The sequence below is a fragment of the Nilaparvata lugens genome, chromosome X, assembly GCF_014356525.2.
Source record: "Nilaparvata lugens isolate BPH chromosome X, ASM1435652v1, whole genome shotgun sequence".
Taxonomy (NCBI): domain Eukaryota; kingdom Metazoa; phylum Arthropoda; class Insecta; order Hemiptera; family Delphacidae; genus Nilaparvata; species Nilaparvata lugens.
The window spans coordinates 56,466,829-56,485,751 of NC_052518.1; the positions used below are offsets into that span (position 1 = coordinate 56,466,829).

The 18,923-nt window shown below is 35.2% G+C and overlaps 2 protein-coding genes across 3 annotated transcripts in view; one reads left to right on the plus strand and one right to left on the minus strand.

Moving 5' to 3' along the window:
• LOC111058064 overlaps positions 1–18,923 on the minus strand; it is a 1,079,251-nt gene that overhangs the window by 852,613 nt on the left and 207,715 nt on the right. The window lies entirely within an intron of this gene.
• On the plus strand, positions 2,693–3,796 carry LOC111045061 (craniofacial development protein 2-like). The gene has a single exon (XM_022330366.2). It carries the CDS (start codon positions 2,693–2,695, stop codon positions 3,794–3,796), a length of 1,104 nt encoding a protein of 367 aa, XP_022186058.2.

The window sequence follows — 18,923 nt, forward strand, 5'->3', positions numbered from 1 at the left end:
CATTATTATATTATCGTTATTCTAATTGCATTTCTATATTTATTCTCATTGATTACATACTTGATTACATATTGAAATTCATACTTTGTGAAATTCGTTGAATAACTAGCATTATCGTCATTTAATGTAAATTAGTGTATAAGCCAGTAAATATTGTAACATACATAAATAAAGTAATCTAATCTAATCTCTCTCTCTCTCTCTCTCTCTCTCTCTCACTCACTCTCTCTCTCTCTCTGTTCCCAATTCTATCCCAAATCTATTTACTGATTAAGGTTCCCCAGGGGTCTGTACTTGGGCCTCTTTTGTTCAGTATATATATATATTATTGATGTAACCAATATCTTCAGATTCTCCAAACATCACCTATATGCCGATGACCTGCAATTGTACATCCACTTTGACTTGAACGACTTTACTGCTACAGTTGACAATATGAATAGTGAACTTGAGACTCTTACGGACTGGACTGAGAATTAATGAAACGAAATTCAAGGCAATAATTATTGGCTACACTAAACTCATGACTCGCCGAGGTTTCAACTTTGATAATGGACCATATATCAAAATAAACGACAAAAATTTGAATTACAGTGACTTTGTTACAAATCTGGGACTAACAATAGACAAAACACTCGACTGGACGACACAAATCAACACCACCTGTAATAAGGTATTTGCAGGTACCCACTCTCTTAAGAAGGTTATTGACTTCATTCCACTTCATGTGAAAGTGATGCTGGTTAAGTCATTAATTTTCCCATACTTCTCTTACGGTGAAATTGTGATCAATGACATGACTGTGGCCTTGTCTCAGCGACTGCAGAGGGCTCAGAACTATTGCATCCGGTTCATCTTCAATCTAAGAAGAGATGATCATATCACCCCATTTTCCAGCAACTACATGAAACAAAACTCAAGCAAATGAGAGAGTATCACATTCTGAAGCTGCTTCATGACCTATTGCATGTAAAAACCCCAGGTTATTTAGCTCATAAATTTGTTTCTATTGGGGATCGTAGTGTGAGAGGTACCAGGCAGGGCTCCCAACTATTGGTTATTCCAAATCATAGAACATCTATTTATTTTATTTATTTATTTATTTATTCATTTTCTTCACATACAAAGGCTCACAGAGATCCATAAAGAGCCTTATTTACACAATTAAATGAAACAACAATTTAACTTATATACATTTTGAAATAAAGTGAATAAAGAAATTTAACTTATATACATTTTGAAATATAGTAAATAAATTGAAGAAAGGTAAAAAGCATTCACACAGTTGAAATAATCAAATTAATTACATTCATATAAAGAAAAATGTAAAAAAAGCAAAAAGCATTTACTCAGAATAATCAAATTAATTTCATTATTATAAGGAAAAATGTGAAAAGAATGAAAGTAAAACAATCCTTTCCAAAGATTCTAGAGGAAAATACAATTAAAAAAAACTATTTAAAGATTACGAGAAAGAAAATAATAACTAATAAAAAAAAGCTAAGTAAACAGAAAAAGAAAAGTCTTAAACTAGGAGAGTTCCAGCCAGAGTTTACAAAACAAATCATCTCAAAAACGAGCGTCTTATGATAGATTCAGTTCACAATGTTTCTTATATTCATTGAATGAGTTCGAAAAAGGATCAATGTGTTCATTCAAGCTATTAAACAGTCGTAAGGTTTTATAAAGGAATGAGTTGTAATGATGGTTTGTTCTAGCAAAGGGAATCTCAAACAATATATTCCTTCTAGGTCTTGCATATGGTACACTGAAATTAATTAGGCTGATAAAATATGGTAAATGGACGTTATGATTCAAGATATTATATAACAGCAATAGGGCATTCAATGATCTCCGCACCTGCAATGACCGGATATTAAATAAGGATCTCAATTCACTAGTTGGGAAATTGAATGGACAGAACATACGGAATTTCTTGATGAAAAGGTGTCTTAGAAATCTATTTTGAATCTTCTCAATTTCGTAGCTATCAGTTTCATTAGCAGGACCCCACACCATAGATGCATACTCAAGTTTACTCCGTACCAGTGCATTAAACAGTTTTATACTTACATCACAACTAGTAAAAGGTTTTGAATTACGAAGTATAAAACCAAGTAGTCTATTAGCACTGCTAAGAACGTGATTAAATTGGTCTTTAAAATCAAGAGTCAAGTCCATCAACACTCCAAGATCTCGAATGCTATTGACATACTCTAGATTGATGCCTGCTAATGAGTAAGCGTCCCAGGGAAATTGCTAGTCTCTTACTGGGCGCCTCCCCAGGTGGCTGATCGGGGAATGCCCATCAGATATGGTGGGTACTGGGGGAATAAAATACCCAGGGTGGACCAAAACTAGCAAACACAACTGCTGCCTTGCAGAGGGAGATCAATGGATACCCAAAGGCTAAGGGAACAAAACCCTGAAAGAAAATTGGCTGCTGCCTTGAAGCTCGGCATTGGATTGTCAAAGGCTAGGGAAGAAAACCCGAAAAAATTACCTGGTCCTCCAGGTTGGGGGTTGGGCGTGGGGCCGGCAACCCCTCCCCACAAAAAGCAATCAAGCAAAGAAACCAAACAATAAGCCTCGGATCAGGACTGGAATCACGGATAACACAAATGGAAACAAAAATAAAAGAAATTGGAAACGGAATCACATTTTAAATATAGCGTCATGGAATGTATGCACAATGTTGCAAGCAGGAAAGATGGCTGAGATTAGTAATAAAGTGAAGAGATGCAAGATGGATGTGGTGGCGCTGCAGGAGGTTAGATGGAAGGGCTCTGGAAGGATAGATAAGAAGGATTATAGTGTGTTGTATAGTGGCAATGAGGAACGAGCTGGTAGACATGGTACAGCCTTCATTATAAATGCAAAAGTAAGGCATCGACTTTTAGCTTTCTGGCCAGTCTCAGAGCGTATGTGCAAGATAAGAATAAAGGGACGTTTCAGGAATCTGACAATAATTTTTGCATATGCACCTACTGAAGAAGCCACCGATGAGGACAAAGATACATTCTATGAAAGTTTGGCTAGGGAATGCGCAAAAGCCCCAAAGTATGACATGTTGGTAGTGCTTGGCAACTTCAATGCAAAGGTTGGGAAGGAGCCATTTTTGAAAGGAGTGTCAGGGAAGCACACACTGCATGAAGAGACAAGTGAAAATGGAAGAAGACTTGCTGAATTGGCCGTGGAACAGGCACTCATGATTGCAAGCACAATGTTTAGGCACAAAAGAATAAACTTGGGTACATGGAAAATGCCTGGGTCAAACATTGTAAATCAAATTGACCATGTGCTTATCTCAAAAAGACATACCAGCTCTGTGGAGAACGTGAGAGTGCTTAGAGGACCAAACTTTGACTCTGTTCACTACATGCTCAAAGCAACCATACTAGAAAAGCTAGCCTCAGGTGAAAGAAGGTTGGAAGAGAGGAGGACAAGATGGAATGTGGATAACTTCCATGATGATGGAAAGAAGGAGGAATTCCAAACAAGGCTGGAGGAGCAGATAGAGGTTGCTAGAGGGCAGGTGCAGAGGACTGACAATGTGGGAAATGTATGGTATATTATGAAGGATACCATAAAGAAGGTAGCTAAGAAAGTCATTGGGGAGAGAAGAGAAGGACGAAACATCGAGTGGTTCGATGATGAGTGTAGGGCTATTATTGAGCAGAAAAACCAATGCAGAGTTGCAATGATTCAAAGAGAGACAAGACGGAAGGTTGAAGCATATAAAGAGAGTAGAAGAATAGCTAAGAGACTAATAAGAAGGAAAAGAAAGAATATCTGAAGGAAAAGTTAACAAACATAGAGGAGCTCAACACAGCCAATGAAGCAAAGAAATTTTATCATGCAGTGAAGGTGATGAATAAGGGATTTCAGTCTAGGAGCATGGGATGTAAGGACAAGGAAGGAAATGTATTGGCTGAGGAGCAGGAAGTAATGGATAGATGGGCGGAGTATTTTGAGGAACTGACTATGAGTGAGGAGCTGGGTAGAGTGGAGGAATGGGTACCTAAGTACCACACGGCAGACGTGGAAGTTGTGAAACCTTCAGGTGAAGAAGTGAATGATGCAATCAAAAGACTAAGATATGGGAAAGCATCAGGAGAGGACCAGCTAATTTCGGAGATATGGAGGCATGGTGGACGGTCTCTGGCTGAATGGATACATGAGCTGATTGGCCTGGTCTGGGATAGAGAAGAGATGCCGAAGGATTGGGGGAAAGGCCTGGTGTGTCCTATATTCAAAAAAGGAGATAAGCAAGACTGTGGCAACTACAGGGGAATCACACTGCTGGACGTTGCATACAAGATTTTCTCCTCAGTACTGACCAGGAGGATTAGTGCTTATGCTGAGTCCATCATTGGAGAGTACCAATGTGGATTCAGGCCAGGCAGAGGAACAACAGACCAGATATTTGCACTTCGTCAGACCATGGAAAGATGCTATAAGTATGGAATAGACCTGCATATGTTATTCATAGACTTCAAACAGGCCTTTGACAGCATCAATAAAGTGAAGGTGCTAGACACAATGGAGGAGTATGGAATGCCCCGAAAACTGATAAGACTGGTGAAGGTGACACTCTCTCAAAGTGTAGGTATGGTACTGATTAATGGAAAAATGAGTAGGGAATTCAGGGTGGACAGTGGAGTTAGACAGGGTGACACTCTCTCAGCGCTGCTCTTCAATCTGGTCCTGCAGAGAACATTGAACAAGGTGGATATGACAGGAAGCATAATGTACAGAACTATTCAGGTGCATGCTTATGCAGACGACATAGTGATAGTTGCTAGGAGTGATCGGGCATTGAAAGAAACCTTTCTGGTGATTGAGGGAGAAGGACGACAGGTTGGTCTGAGAGTAAATGAAGGAAAAACAAAGTACATGAAGATGAAAAAGACAGCTGTAGAGAGACGACATCTGGGAAAGCTGGATATTGGCGAGTATTCCTTTGAAGAGGTTGAAAGGTTTAATTACCTTGACACAGAGGTCAACCAAGGGAATAGAGTATCCCCAGAAATTAAAAGAAGAATAATGCTTGGCAACAAAGCATTTTTTGCCAATATGCAATTAATAAGATCGAGAGCTATTTCCAGAGAAACGAAAATGAAAATGTACAAAACCTTGATACGACCTGTCGTGACATATGGCTGCGAAACTTGGACTCTAAATGCAGCGGACACTCATGCATTGAGAGTATTTGAAAGGAAGGTGATAAGAAGAATCTATGGCCCTAGAAATGAAGGAGGGATTTGGAGGATCATATATAATGAAGAGATCGAAATCCGACTCAAGAGGCAGAATATTGTCAGATTCGTGAAGTCAAGAAGAATAAGCTGGCTTGGGCATGTAGAGAGGATGCCACAGGAGAGAGCCCAGCAGAAGCTCATGCGAGAGGTCTTCTACAGTGCAAGAAGAAGAGGAAGGCCGAGAAGGAGCTGGCTGAGAGAAGTAGAGAACGACCTGCGTGTGATGGGAGTGATGCAGTGGAGAGTGTTAGCCCAGACAAGAAACGATTGGAGGCGAATTGTGGAGGAGGCGAAGGTTCTTCATGTACTGTAGCGCCGGCATAAGTAAGTAAGTAATGAGTAAGCGTAACGATCATAATTCCTCTGTCTCGTGTAAACCATAAACTTGGTTTTTGAGATATTTAATTTTAGTTTATTTCTATGACACCATAGATGGACTCTATCAAGATCCTGTTGTAACTGAGCACAATCTTCAACACTCCTTATTAATTTATACAATTTTACATCATCTGCAAACACTAGGATCCTGGATGCAATAATGCAATCGGGAAGATCGTTTATTAAGAGTAAAAACAAAAGAGGCCCAAGATTCGATCCCTGAGGGACACCTGATGTATTTGCATAGTCAGCAGATTTGTAGCTATTGAAATGTATGTGTGAAAATCTATCAAATAGGTAGCTGCGGAAAAATTTGATCAAATCAGTTGAAAACCCATAAGTAACTAACTTTTCCAATAAAACTTCAAAATTAACTGAATCGAAAGCTTTACTGAAATCGAGATAAATCACGTCCACCCGATCCTGACTATCTAATTTAGAAGAGACAAATTGAGTAAATGTTAACAGATTACTTACAGTAGACCTTCGGGGCATGAAACCATGTTGGAAAGGTGATATGACGTGTTTTACATGATTGAATACTATATTATATAAAATAGATTCAAATACTTTGTCAGGTGCATTTAATATAGAAATAGGTCGAAAATTAGATATTAAATTGGGTTTACCAGATTTATGAATGGGCGTTATACGGGCATTTTTCCATTTAGTGGGATATTTATTGGTTTTTAAAGAGAGATTGAAAATATATTGTAAAGGTTTTAATAGAATATCCTCACAACCCTTAATAATATAGGCAGGGACACCGTCAGGACCAGCTGAGCGAGTTGCTTTTAGCTTATCAACCGCAGAGCTGACCCAATCATCTGAAATGGAAGGGATAATCAGCGTATCAATGTTATAAGTGGGTCTATTGGTATCAAGGTGAGGTAGGTCATTCCCGGAGAAATCACTGTCCCTTTTTATACTAGCATAGATCGATGAAAAGTAATCTGCAAATGCCTGAGATACGTCTGAGCCAGTGTATTTACAACCATTTAATTCAAAACAATCATTCATCATTCTAGATTCTCGTTTACTAGAAATATAATTCCAAAAATGTTTTATGTTCGAATTCAAATTATTCTGCAGATCAGCTATATAATCTTTGTAACATTCAGCAATTTTTAACTTTATAATTGATCTCAGATTAATAAATTTATCACGATAGTACCAAGAGAGTATGCCATTTTTCGTGCACATTTCTTTTTCTGTTTGATCATTTGAATGATATCCCTAGTAAACCAGATAGGGTACTTGGATTTAATAATTCTTTTACACTTGGGAACATGCATAGAGAAAGCTCTGTATATTATCTCATAGAACAGCATTATCAACGTCTTGAAATTCATATAATCTGTCCCAGTCTGAATTAAAAAGTGTTTGGTACAGCTGAAGGAAATTGGCTTTTTTGAAATCATAGTAAGGATTATAAACAGGCTCAGGTGATGTATAACTTCTCATGATGAAATTTATAGAAAGACAAGGATGATGAACGTCTTCAGGAAGCAAGGGATCATCATTGCGCAAAACTGTGATGGGAAAATTGCCAAGAACTAGGTCTAATGTTTTAAAACTGGAATTTGAAATATTATTGAACGATTTCATATCAAAGAAAGACATGAAATTATCCAATTTTCTACATTTAATCGAACCATTTATAAAATCATATGTACTACCAGAAATTTCGCTGATATTGAAATCACCAACAACTAAAAGAGATGAACAAACATTATGAAACCCTTCCACATCATCAAAAAACTCAACATAATCGGTGACTGCAGCATTAGGTGAGAAGTAAACAACACAGAAAAGGATAGTGGTTGTATTTGTAATAGTAGTTTTAATCAGTAAGGCTTCGTACTTGACTGTGACTTTGCTAAAGATAAGCTGTGTAGGCCATCTAACATTAGCGGCAAAAAGTACCCCGCCCCCCCAACGTTTGCCTGACACGGAGCTATCTCTATCGCTTCTAAAAACCTGATAACGAGCATCAAACAGCTCCCCATCATTTATCTCATCATTAAGCCATGTCTCTGATAAGGCGATAAAATCGAAGCACTCAGCCGAGACGGACTGATAAAGTGATTGAGACTTTGTACGCAATCCTCGCGTATTCTGATATATTAAATTTAAAACACTACAATCATCCACCATTCATTAATAACTCAGACCAGACAAGGGCACAATAGAGAGTGAGAGACAAAAACATGAATGACACAATAAGGACATTTTACAAGAGAATAGGAGTACAATCCATTATTGATGCAATAAAAGTAATAATCAAACACAGCAGCAACGGTAGTGCAGATAAAATGGAATAATAGTAATAACAGTTTGTCGATTTGTAATCTTATCTACTTAACAGAATTACCTGGTTCAACGTTCGTAACCGACACTGACAGTTTAGCAAGGTCGCTATCAGATTTGATAGTATGAATCACAGAGCCCTCAACTTTTCTCATATTGATGTTGCCAGTTCTATCGACCCACAAAAACTTGAAACCACAATCATTTTTTATTTTTTTTAGCTTTAGCAAATGAAACTCTTCGACGTTGACTGAGTGACTGATTCACGTAGATAGGAGAGTCCGTAGATAGACCCAAGTGTCGTGTTGACAGAGTTCTCTTTATGCGACGTCTAGCAAGAAACTGCTCCTTGTCAGTCCGGCGAACAAATCGAACAATAATACCCGATGACGGCCGATTATCGAGCTGTTTGAGTCGATGGCAGACATCAATCATGTCCTCAGTAATTGCCAGATCCAATGCCTTACCAACACCAATAACAATAATGTCTGTAAATAACACCAATAATGTCTGTGCAACATTTTCGTTTATGGAGCTAGGTACACCGTAGATCTCCAAAGTATTCGCTCTAGAATACTGCTCGACGTCATCCAAACGCTCCGTCAACTCAGCCACTTTTTTGGTGAGACCGAGATTCTCTACACGAAGAGTCTCAATCAGTTCATTCTGCTTCTCTATAAGAAGGAGCTGGTTCGCCGACAACTTGGAGCTCTCATCTAGCTTGCTGTGACACAAATCAAGTGAAGCACCGAGATCTTTTTCAAGACGCTTTAGTCCATCATCAACTTTCTTACTTAATGAACTAATCATATTTTTTATACTATCAGTAGATGTAACATCACATAGGACGGAGTCACCGTCGCTCAAACTACGGCTCAAGCGACGCTCGCGACCACACGGCTCACATGACCACACTTTTCCCAGCTCAGAAAGAACACTAATTTCGGCATCACCCAGTCCCACACATGACCCGTGATAAAAAGTTCGGCACACCTGACATTCAACTTTGTCTTTAGAAGACCTAGAAACCGATTTCGAACATTTAATACAGTTACTCATCTTGACGGAATAAACTGGCTCGTTATAGATAAGCTGGCGATAAGGGAGCTCGATAGAACTACGTCCTTTCTCATCAAAATCTCAGACTGAACTGATGTCATATGATTATAATAGATCATGCCATGTATCAGCTTGCCGGATCTGGAATCTGTTGCCACCAACTGTGAAGAGTATTTGCGATCGAGCTCTGTTTGGCGCGGCGGTATTGAATTGGCTGGGATCTGGTGGCACAGATTAGGCTTGGGTCGGGTTCAGCTTTATTTTCATCGTCTATTTACATTGTATCAATCTACATGAATTTCACTCATTTCTACCTTTTATGCAACTACAGATACAAAAATATTTCATCTTATATTGTTTTATGATAATTATTATACTTGTAAAATCTTTGTTTTTAGGGTTGTTTTGTGTGCATGTGTGAGTGAATGGCAACTTGATTAGATCTTCATTTCTTCATTTCTGATAGGTTTTCCTATAAGATTTATCTAGTGGGATTTGAAATATTGTTTCCAATTGTATAAATAAATAAAGTTTAAAATTCTCTTTTATTATATGTTATTGTATTTTGATTAGGAGTTCTATTTACTTATATTAATTTTATGTAATCTTATTACATGATACGTAATCTATTTTTTCTGTTCTTATGTATATTTGTCTTCTTTTGTGAAGGGTTGTGTGGCAGAGAGGACCAGGTGTCCTAATTCCGCCCTAATAAAGGCATATAATCAATCTCTCTCTCTCTCTCACTCTCTCTCTGTTATTTCTCTCTCTATGTTATTTTTACAAAATCCTTTCTAATAAGTGCCTGTCGAGCATGGAATGCACTTCCCGTTACTATCAGCTCCATCGAGAGCCGAGCGAGCTTCATCCTGACTTTAAGAAAATATCTTTTGGAGCAAATGACTGAAACTGTCCAGCCCTAGAATTATCACATGACAACCATCCCCCACCCATTCCACAAATACAAACCTATAAACCTGTTATAGAATAAATTGTAAATATATATATTATATATATATATATATATATATATATATATATATATATATTATATAAACGCATGTTATTTCAATTATCCACTGCATATATCGCTGTATATTACTGAAAGTTGATTACCCTGATCTACTTTCAGCCTACTCCATTTTAATAATTAATGATTTGATCTTACTTACTTATATAATCATTTAATTTTATTAATTTTCTGTTTTTTTCGCTCAAATCTTCATACTAATTGAAACTTTTACAATATTTTCATTTTTAAATAAATCAGTTGAATCAACGAAATTAACGTTTTGGTAGAGAGTTAGTGGGAAGAATATTCTTGCCAAAGAATGGACATTGATACGTCCAAAGCTCCGCCAATTTATGTAGATGCATAACAATATTATCTATTTTATCTTAGTTATTACAAATTATTTTTTTCATATGATATACAGATCAATAGTTATTATTTCCTTAATTTATATTTTGTATATTCATTCATAGTTTTGCTGTATTGTAAGCTATTGTATATAAGTGTATAAGCCAGTATATATTGTAATCTACATAAATAAAGTACTCAATCAATTAATCTCTCATACACTCACTCACTCTCTCTTTGTTTACTCCGCCGCTCATAAAGACATACTAGGACTAGGTGAACTGTTTCTCGAACCCGAGAAATATTTTATAGGAACTAAATTAGATTTCTTTGAATTAAATTTCACAAATAAATCACAATCTTGTTTGATGGATTCAATTCCAAACTCTTCTTTACCATCCTTCATCTTCTTGTCAATCTCCTCCGCCTAATCCATTTCCTTCCCATTCTTCTTATCATCCTTCTCCACCTCATCACATTAGCCCTTAACAGACATTGAGCGCATAATTTCAGAGTATGCCCTTTAAAATGAGGCCAAAATCGGATAAGAACTGAAGGAGGAGTTCTACTCATAAAATAGCCCCTAGGGTATTAATTATTTATAGATTCACTCTCACTCTCTCTTACTTCCTCTCTGTCAATTTTCAATCTATCTGTATAGTATCTCTAATAGTAGCCTTGAATATCCTTCTCCGAGAATGGACGTGAATCAAATGAATTTTGATTATGATGTAAGACATAAGAAACTAACTTAATACCTTTCTCCTTTTCTTCCATTAATAAAATCACAGCAAAAAAAACATGGGCCAGTGGGCCAAGTGAATAAAACTAGTATACTCAACTTAGTACGTTCTTGCTATAGTAACTCTTTTACCCATAGCTATAGGGTAAATATATCACCCTATATGGTAATATAGTTACTGTAATTCTTCTTGATCAAGTAATTCTCTCCTATAGTAAACACTCGCTCTAAATAGTATTCTCTTGACTCGGAGTGAACAAACCTAAAAATAGGAGAGCTCACTATTATTTCAGATGAATAATACACAACATAAGTTCTCGCTTCCGTTAACGTCTGTCTCTCCCTGTCTATTGTATGACTGTACATACAGGTAATTGATAATACTACATGTGATAGCAGTTGCTATAACGTTGACAAATTTGCTATGAAAAATGTTTTTGTTGAAAGTGTTGAATTTTTGAGTGGAGGCTACTATTAGTGTTCACTAACACTTGATTATCCAATGTAAGTACTAATTTATTCCATTTTTGTATAATTTATTAGTATATTAAAATGATGAGATCATCATAACGGTTAGAGATATTTATATGCGAGTTCCGCCATCAATTTTATTTTGTAATTCTGTATCGAAATCATGTATCGTATGACCACGTTCCCATTTGAAAAATCAACTTGGATTCAAAATGATGCTGGATTCAAAATGAAGTTGGATCCATTATGACGAATCCAAGATGGCGGACAAAAGTTTTGGAGTGACAGAAAGTAGTTTTTCTCAATTGGAATGGGACCACATTTTATTATAAAATGTTATTATGATGTATTATTAAACATCAAAATCTCCTTCGATTTCAAAGCTATTTTTATCATCATAATTCGCTTTATTCGAACCAGTGTATTCTCCTATCTGATTTATTTCAAAGCCTTCCTACACACAGACAATAATCATTCACGCAGGTAGTATCCTATACTATTATACAATTATCCTATATACTATACAATTTCTGTTCATATGTTTAGATGTTTGTATGTTTAGATGTTTGTATATCACTGGAGCTCGAAAACGGTTCTAACGATTCTCACGAAATTCAGAGCATATTTTATAGTATAAAATAATGGTTTTTAGTGTAAAAATTCGATTGCACTAGGGCTCATCCCTAGGAAAACTCGCTGAAGGACATTAAAAGGATAATGATTATTCCTTGGAAAAACAGTTGACAATTTCGTCGTCTGTTGATGATGGAAGTGAGTGAGTGAGTGCATGTGTGTGGGACTGAGACGAAATTATGACTCAGCAGTTGAACTTCTGTAATCATTTAATCACGTAGTTAGTGCCAGTTGCACAAAAGCCGTTTTAATTTTAATCCTGATTAGATCCAGTAGAACTGATCTTTTTGAAATGGTTTTCTCTGATTTGATGGAGTTAATCAGGACTAAAATTTAACCGGCTTTTGTGCAACCGGGCCTTTGTAAAAGGAATCTTTGCATTCCTCTGGGAATTAATCTCAATTCACTGTGATTAGATAGAACCTTTCTGTATGAACTATGAATATATTATAATTTCTTCTTTCGTAGTAAATGTTTTTACGCCTTTGTACTCCAGATCGAAACTCGGTCCCCTGATATCATTCTATTCTCCACTATAATTCCGTAAATATTCTCTTGATGGATAAATGAATTTGAATTGGAAAATAGGATTTATTATCCACCTTCTACATCTATCATCCAGGTAAATTCGAATGCCGTATCTATCACTGTCTTTTCTCTTCAACAGCTGTACCAAAGTAATATAGTAGCGAGAAGTAAAATATTCTGAAAATGTCAGAGGAAAATGCGATATCATATTCATTTCTTCAATTCTCCTAATAGGCTTTAGTGCTACGAACTTCTATGTAACTCAATTTTCTGGCGAAAAATGCAATAACCTCGTTTTCTCCGCACCTTTGAACCTACCATGTAAGCAGGTAGGCATTTTCTCCGAGAGCTCGCTAGAAAATTGATTCATATTGTAATATCTGTAGTCATGTATTCAGACAATATTTGTGTTTGTGTGAGTGTTAGTCGAGTAGACGGAAGTGAGCCCACCCATATAACTTCTCGGAATCAGGAAGAAATACTGAAGATGTTTCATTCAGCTATCCTGGACTGTATGAGGCTTTCATTGAATTCCAGTTCCACTCAACTTCTCCAAAAAAATGAGTTTATTAAAAAAGCTAGCGGTAATACAGCCTAAAAGATCAAGGACATAGTAATAAAAAGAATAAGGATTCAATTCATGTAAGATACTGTGAAGCAGGAAATCGCTAAACTAGAGTTGAATGAGAATGAGTACATGATTATCATTATTATGTTAATCTGAAATGTATTTTACGTTATTTTCTCATGAGAAATAGTTGTTTGGGGTCTGGGCATCTATGACAAGTCATGTGGGGTCAAAAGTGCAACTCTTTCTCCCCGTGGGGCTAAGCAATAGATTGACAATTTCCCTAAGAGAGAAAGAGGTTTCCCGTGATGCTCAAATTTTTCGTTTACCTACAATAACAATGAATATTTCAAACATTCCTAAGTTGTAATCCTTAGCTCATACATCTCCAGCATTAGAATTAGCTCAGCATTCATTGAAGGTTTTGGAGATACTGCGGAAGCTGGGACAAATACACTGCGCTCAATTCATTGGTGAATACTGAATATGTAACTTGAGACGTACGAGGTGTGGGCCATCAATCTGATATGTGATGTAATCTAATTTGATATGAAATTATTGAATTTGTATAGAATTCATCCATGTCGAGTTGAATTCCTGCCACATCTAGGATTTTTCCGTAACTACAGATAGGTACTGTTCTATTGTTCTGCATGCATTGTTTATGACTAAAAGAAAGGCAGGGGGTTCGTGCCCCCTAGGCAGTTTCGAAAATCACATTCTATTTGTCATTACATTGATGGTGAGATATCCTAGCATTTGTATTAATAGTGAACTCAGTATTAATAAGAAACATCGATCAGATTAATAAAAAAAAAAAATGTTCGTTACGCTTAAAACCTTTTAATGCGAACCATGAATCGATAATTCAACACTTTCATCATCAAATAAAAAAATTTGTTTACTGTCATGAAAGGGTAGTCAGTGAACCGATTTTCAAGTTTACAAAGTCCAATTTGAATCCTAATAGAAGGAAACTATGGTTAGAGGAGGTGGAGGGGTGTTGAGTTGGTGTGTGGGGGAGTTAGTAATTACTGTTGTATGGTACAATTTCACGCCCTATCAACGAATTGAAGGAGATTTCTGTTTTTAGAGGTCGCCTGTTGCAATATTGTCAAATATTGTGAACGGATTCTGCCAATATTGTATTCGATATTGCATTCCCAAATTAATATAGATTGGCGGACAACCTTTCACATCACTGGTTTAGGTAGTGACTGAAGTTTTATTACATTAATTAAAGTAACCATACACACACCCATATGACGTATGATTTTGACACGTTTTAGCATGAAGAAAACATGAATTTTCACAGGGATTATTCATAGAAAACATGCTGGATATGCTGATTATGTTCTATCAGAGACGATACACGAAATTATTTGTCAAAATAACTTCAAATTGGAATTGTACTGGAATAGATAAGTATATCCTTTATTGGGCGGAGCTAGGACTTTCAAGCTCTATCACTCTGCCTTCGCCCTTTTTTGCGGGTGATGTCCACCTAAGCTCTCCTTAGAGGAATATATTATTTTGGTGGAAAGTGTGGATAACCTTTTTCACATCTGTTGAATGTCTTATGAGTTATATTCCCGAACAGATAAACAAAATTCTCAAAAGTTTGAGAGAGAAGAAACATTTTGTTGCTATGAGTGTTAGACATGATATATTATCTGTACTTATAAATTCTGAACTTACTGAATCACTGACTAACTAACTCAATCACCCACTAATCACGATTTCTGGAAAAACTACTAGAGCTAGATGGATAACAACAAATCTTGGAATATAGTTTCCTCATAGGTCCTATGTGCACACTGAAAAGTCTTAGTGATATTGGCAATATTTTAACTCTAAGGGTGGTTTTTAAGGGTTCAAAGTTTGTCTCTCAGAATGTATATTCTCTTTCTTCCAAAATCTTAATCATGATTGTGATTTTTAAACAATATGTTGATAGAAACATGATACAGAGAGATGAAAGCAGTAGTCACCTTTACAGAAATTCCTTCAATATAATATTGTTTTGTGTCTACATAAATTGGCAGAGCTTCAAACATAATTATTATCAATATCTATTGTTTGGAAGAATACTGATAGTAAAATTTTCAGTAACTCTCTACCAAAACAGTCATTTATATTTATTCATTCACCGAAAATATTTACAATACACTGTATATACAAAATTAAGCCACGGGATACACCCAAAACGGTTTACATTGAAATACATAATTAACGAAAAACAGTTCAAGCTTGGTAACAGAAATCAAATTACACTATCTCAATTTAACATTCCGGTAGTCGCGCTGTACTCAATCACACGAGCAGTCGCGTGTTGTATTTTTTACAACATCCAATTTTCCAAGTGTTATTTACTCTGTTTACTGTTGAAACATATTAATTAATTGTATAATTACTTTTTCCATCTTCTTGGATTATTTTACGCCTATGAACATTTAGATGATTACAATTTTCATAGCCCAATAAGGTACATCAAGCAAAGCCATCAATTCTGTGTCATTGGTTCGTCGTTTACAGTCCCCGTATACAGTCTTTCCCTATCTTATGCACAGTGCGACTTATGCACTGTCGCGACTAAATGGCACCTAAAGACTGAACCATTGCTAGGTTGATACTGCAACTCAGTGGAGTGATGGGGGGAAAGTTTTAGAATGCATAGGTGACTCATTCACTGACACCACCCCATCCGATAGTTTTGTGCAACAAAAAACTGACACTGTTATACTTTTTACAACAGCGTGACTGCCGGAAGGTTAAGAATACAGTTCTTTTTAAATTCCGGTAAAGAATCTATATTTATATCACAGTTTCCAAACATGTTATCATTGAATAGTTGGAGCATAATTAAAAATGAAGAATTTTGAAAGCATGTGGTATTTGGTTTTATAATATGAAAATAATGTTCTATTGACTCTGAATGCTATAGACCTTGGTACAACAAAAAATAACTTTTCAAGCAAATCCGGACAATCTAATAGATTATTACACAACTTATGTAGTATACATAGCAAGGCAACATTTCTTCTTAGCTCTAAACTATCAAATTCACAAATTTCTCTCAATAACATTGTTGGATAATAATCTCTACTACAACTCACACCATTGACTTTATAATAAACGTATCTTAAAAAATACTTTTGAACTTTTTCAATCTTGGATACATATTTTTTAGCTATAGGAGGCCAAATAGTACTACAATATTAAAGTTCACTCCTAATTAAACTGTTATACAATACTTTAATTGCTTCAACACTTTCAAATGACTTGGAGGACCTTTTCAAAAAACCAATAATCTTGAAACTACTATTGATATTTTTTTCAATATGATTACGGAAGCTCCATTCACAGTAAAAAATGACTCCTAAATTCTAATGTTTGCTGACCTAATCTATATGGAAAATAATTTCTGTTTTTACTTCTTGAAATTGACATAACCTCACATTTTTCAATATTTAAGAATAATTCATTTTCAATACATCAATTATCTAAATAGTCTGAATCAGTTTGCAAAAGTAAATTATCTTCATAAGATTCAATTTCCTTGAAAATCTTTAAATCATCTGCATATGGTAACACTTCAGATTTGAAGAGGTTAGCGACATCATTGATGGAAATAGTGAATAAAAATGGACCCAATTTTGAACCTTGTGGTACACCTGATTTTGCAATGAATTTTTTTGAAGAAAAAATACATAAGACTCTCTATTATTTAAATGGGAAGTAAAAAATTTGACAGTACCATTCGAACATCCAAAATCATATAACTCAAGTAGTAACTTATCATGTAATACAGAATCAAACGCTTTTTTGAAGTCAGTGTACACTACATCAACAATACCCTTATTATCGAGAGCCTTATTTACAAACTGTGAAAAACATAATAAGTTTGATTCTGTAGATCACTGTGGATGAAAACCATGTTGTTTGAAACTGATGTAACATTCAGTATATTCAATTAGCTTCTCATATATAATATTTTCAAAGACTTTAGCTCCACTATTAAGAATGGCTACAGGCCTAAAAAATACTAATCTCATTTTCGTTGCCTGATTTAAAAATTTGAGTGATTTTAGCTTCTTTCCAGAGAAAATGGAATTGATTGCTTCTAATTGACAAATTGAATATATATACAATAATGGCAAACTTAGTTCATTCTTCAATTCTTTGAAGAAATAGTAAGGTATTCCATCTGGACCACTACTCCTTTTATTCTTCAAATCTTTGAAAGCGTTAGCTACATCTATCTCACTCACTTCTCCTACATTGAAACCTACAGTCTGAGAAAAAGTATTATTATCTTTGAGTAAATCTTCAATGTTGAATTTAACATCTTCCTCCCTGTACACTGATTTGAAAAAAATTACAAAAGCATCTGGAATATTTTTACCTTCATATTTAACATTACAATATGTCATCTCATTCAAAATTTTTGTTTTAGACTTCAAACATTTTACATATGTCCAAAAAGAATTTACATCTATAGAAACTGAATTCTCCACATTCCGAATATAATTAATACATGCTACATTATTTCAATTTTAAGATCTGCACGAACTTCTCTGAAAACTGCATTAAAAAAATGTGATCTTTTTCTTTTTTCAGCTAATCTATTCCTCTTCTTGCAAAGCCCTATTATTCCGTGAGAAAACCAAATTGGATATTTCTTTTCAGGGCTCAGCGCTTTCAATGGTATACATAGATCAAACAATTCGAACAACATTTTATAAAAATATCCAACTGCTATATCCAAATCATTTAATTCATATAACTGACTCCAGTCAAATTCATTCAATAATTTTTCACGTTCTGACATATTAGCTCTTCTTAATACATAATATTTTTTTAGGCATATTTTATTTTCACGCCTAGCAACTATAAAACGGCTCTTTGGTATCTCAACCACAATATTCAATGGTGGATGATACAAATCAACAGCTACTAAAGCATCTAATTCCTGATGAACTTCAACTCCTATACTTGATAGAACAAAATCCAACACTCTGCCAGTTGAATTCACTTTATTAATAAACAATTGTAAATTTGATAAATTCATGAAATTAGATAATGCTATCAGTTTGTTATATATAAATTCTGGATAAAAATTTATCAAATTATAATCCCCCAGTACAATATATCTAAAATTATCATTAAAAAATATTTCATTCTCAAACATGGGATAAAAATCAAAATGAACTTGTTTATCACATACTGGTCGAAAGTTACAACATTAATAATAATGTTGGAATTATTCATATTTACTCTGATGGTAAGAGAATTACATTCAGATGTAGAAGATGAAAACAATATATAACTTGGATATTTCTTATAAATTGCTAACAAAACACCACCTCCTCTTTTATCAAAACGATCACTTCGCTAAACTAAATATCTAGAATCAATAAACTCGTTATCAAATATATCATCATGTAGCCAAGTTTCAGTCGACGCAATAATCGGGAGTTACTGTTCAATACTGATTCAAATAAAGAATTAGTCTTCGTTCTTAACCCTCGAACACTCTGGTAATATATAATTATTAAACTCTTAACATCATATGAACTCAAGGAATGATCAACTAAAATATATAATAAACAA

Bases quoted from the DNA above. Each gene is read 5' to 3' on its own strand.
- LOC111045061 (XM_022330366.2), top strand. From the start codon at position 2,693: ATGTTGCAAGCAGGAAAGATGGCTGAGATTAGTAATAAAGTGAAGAGA.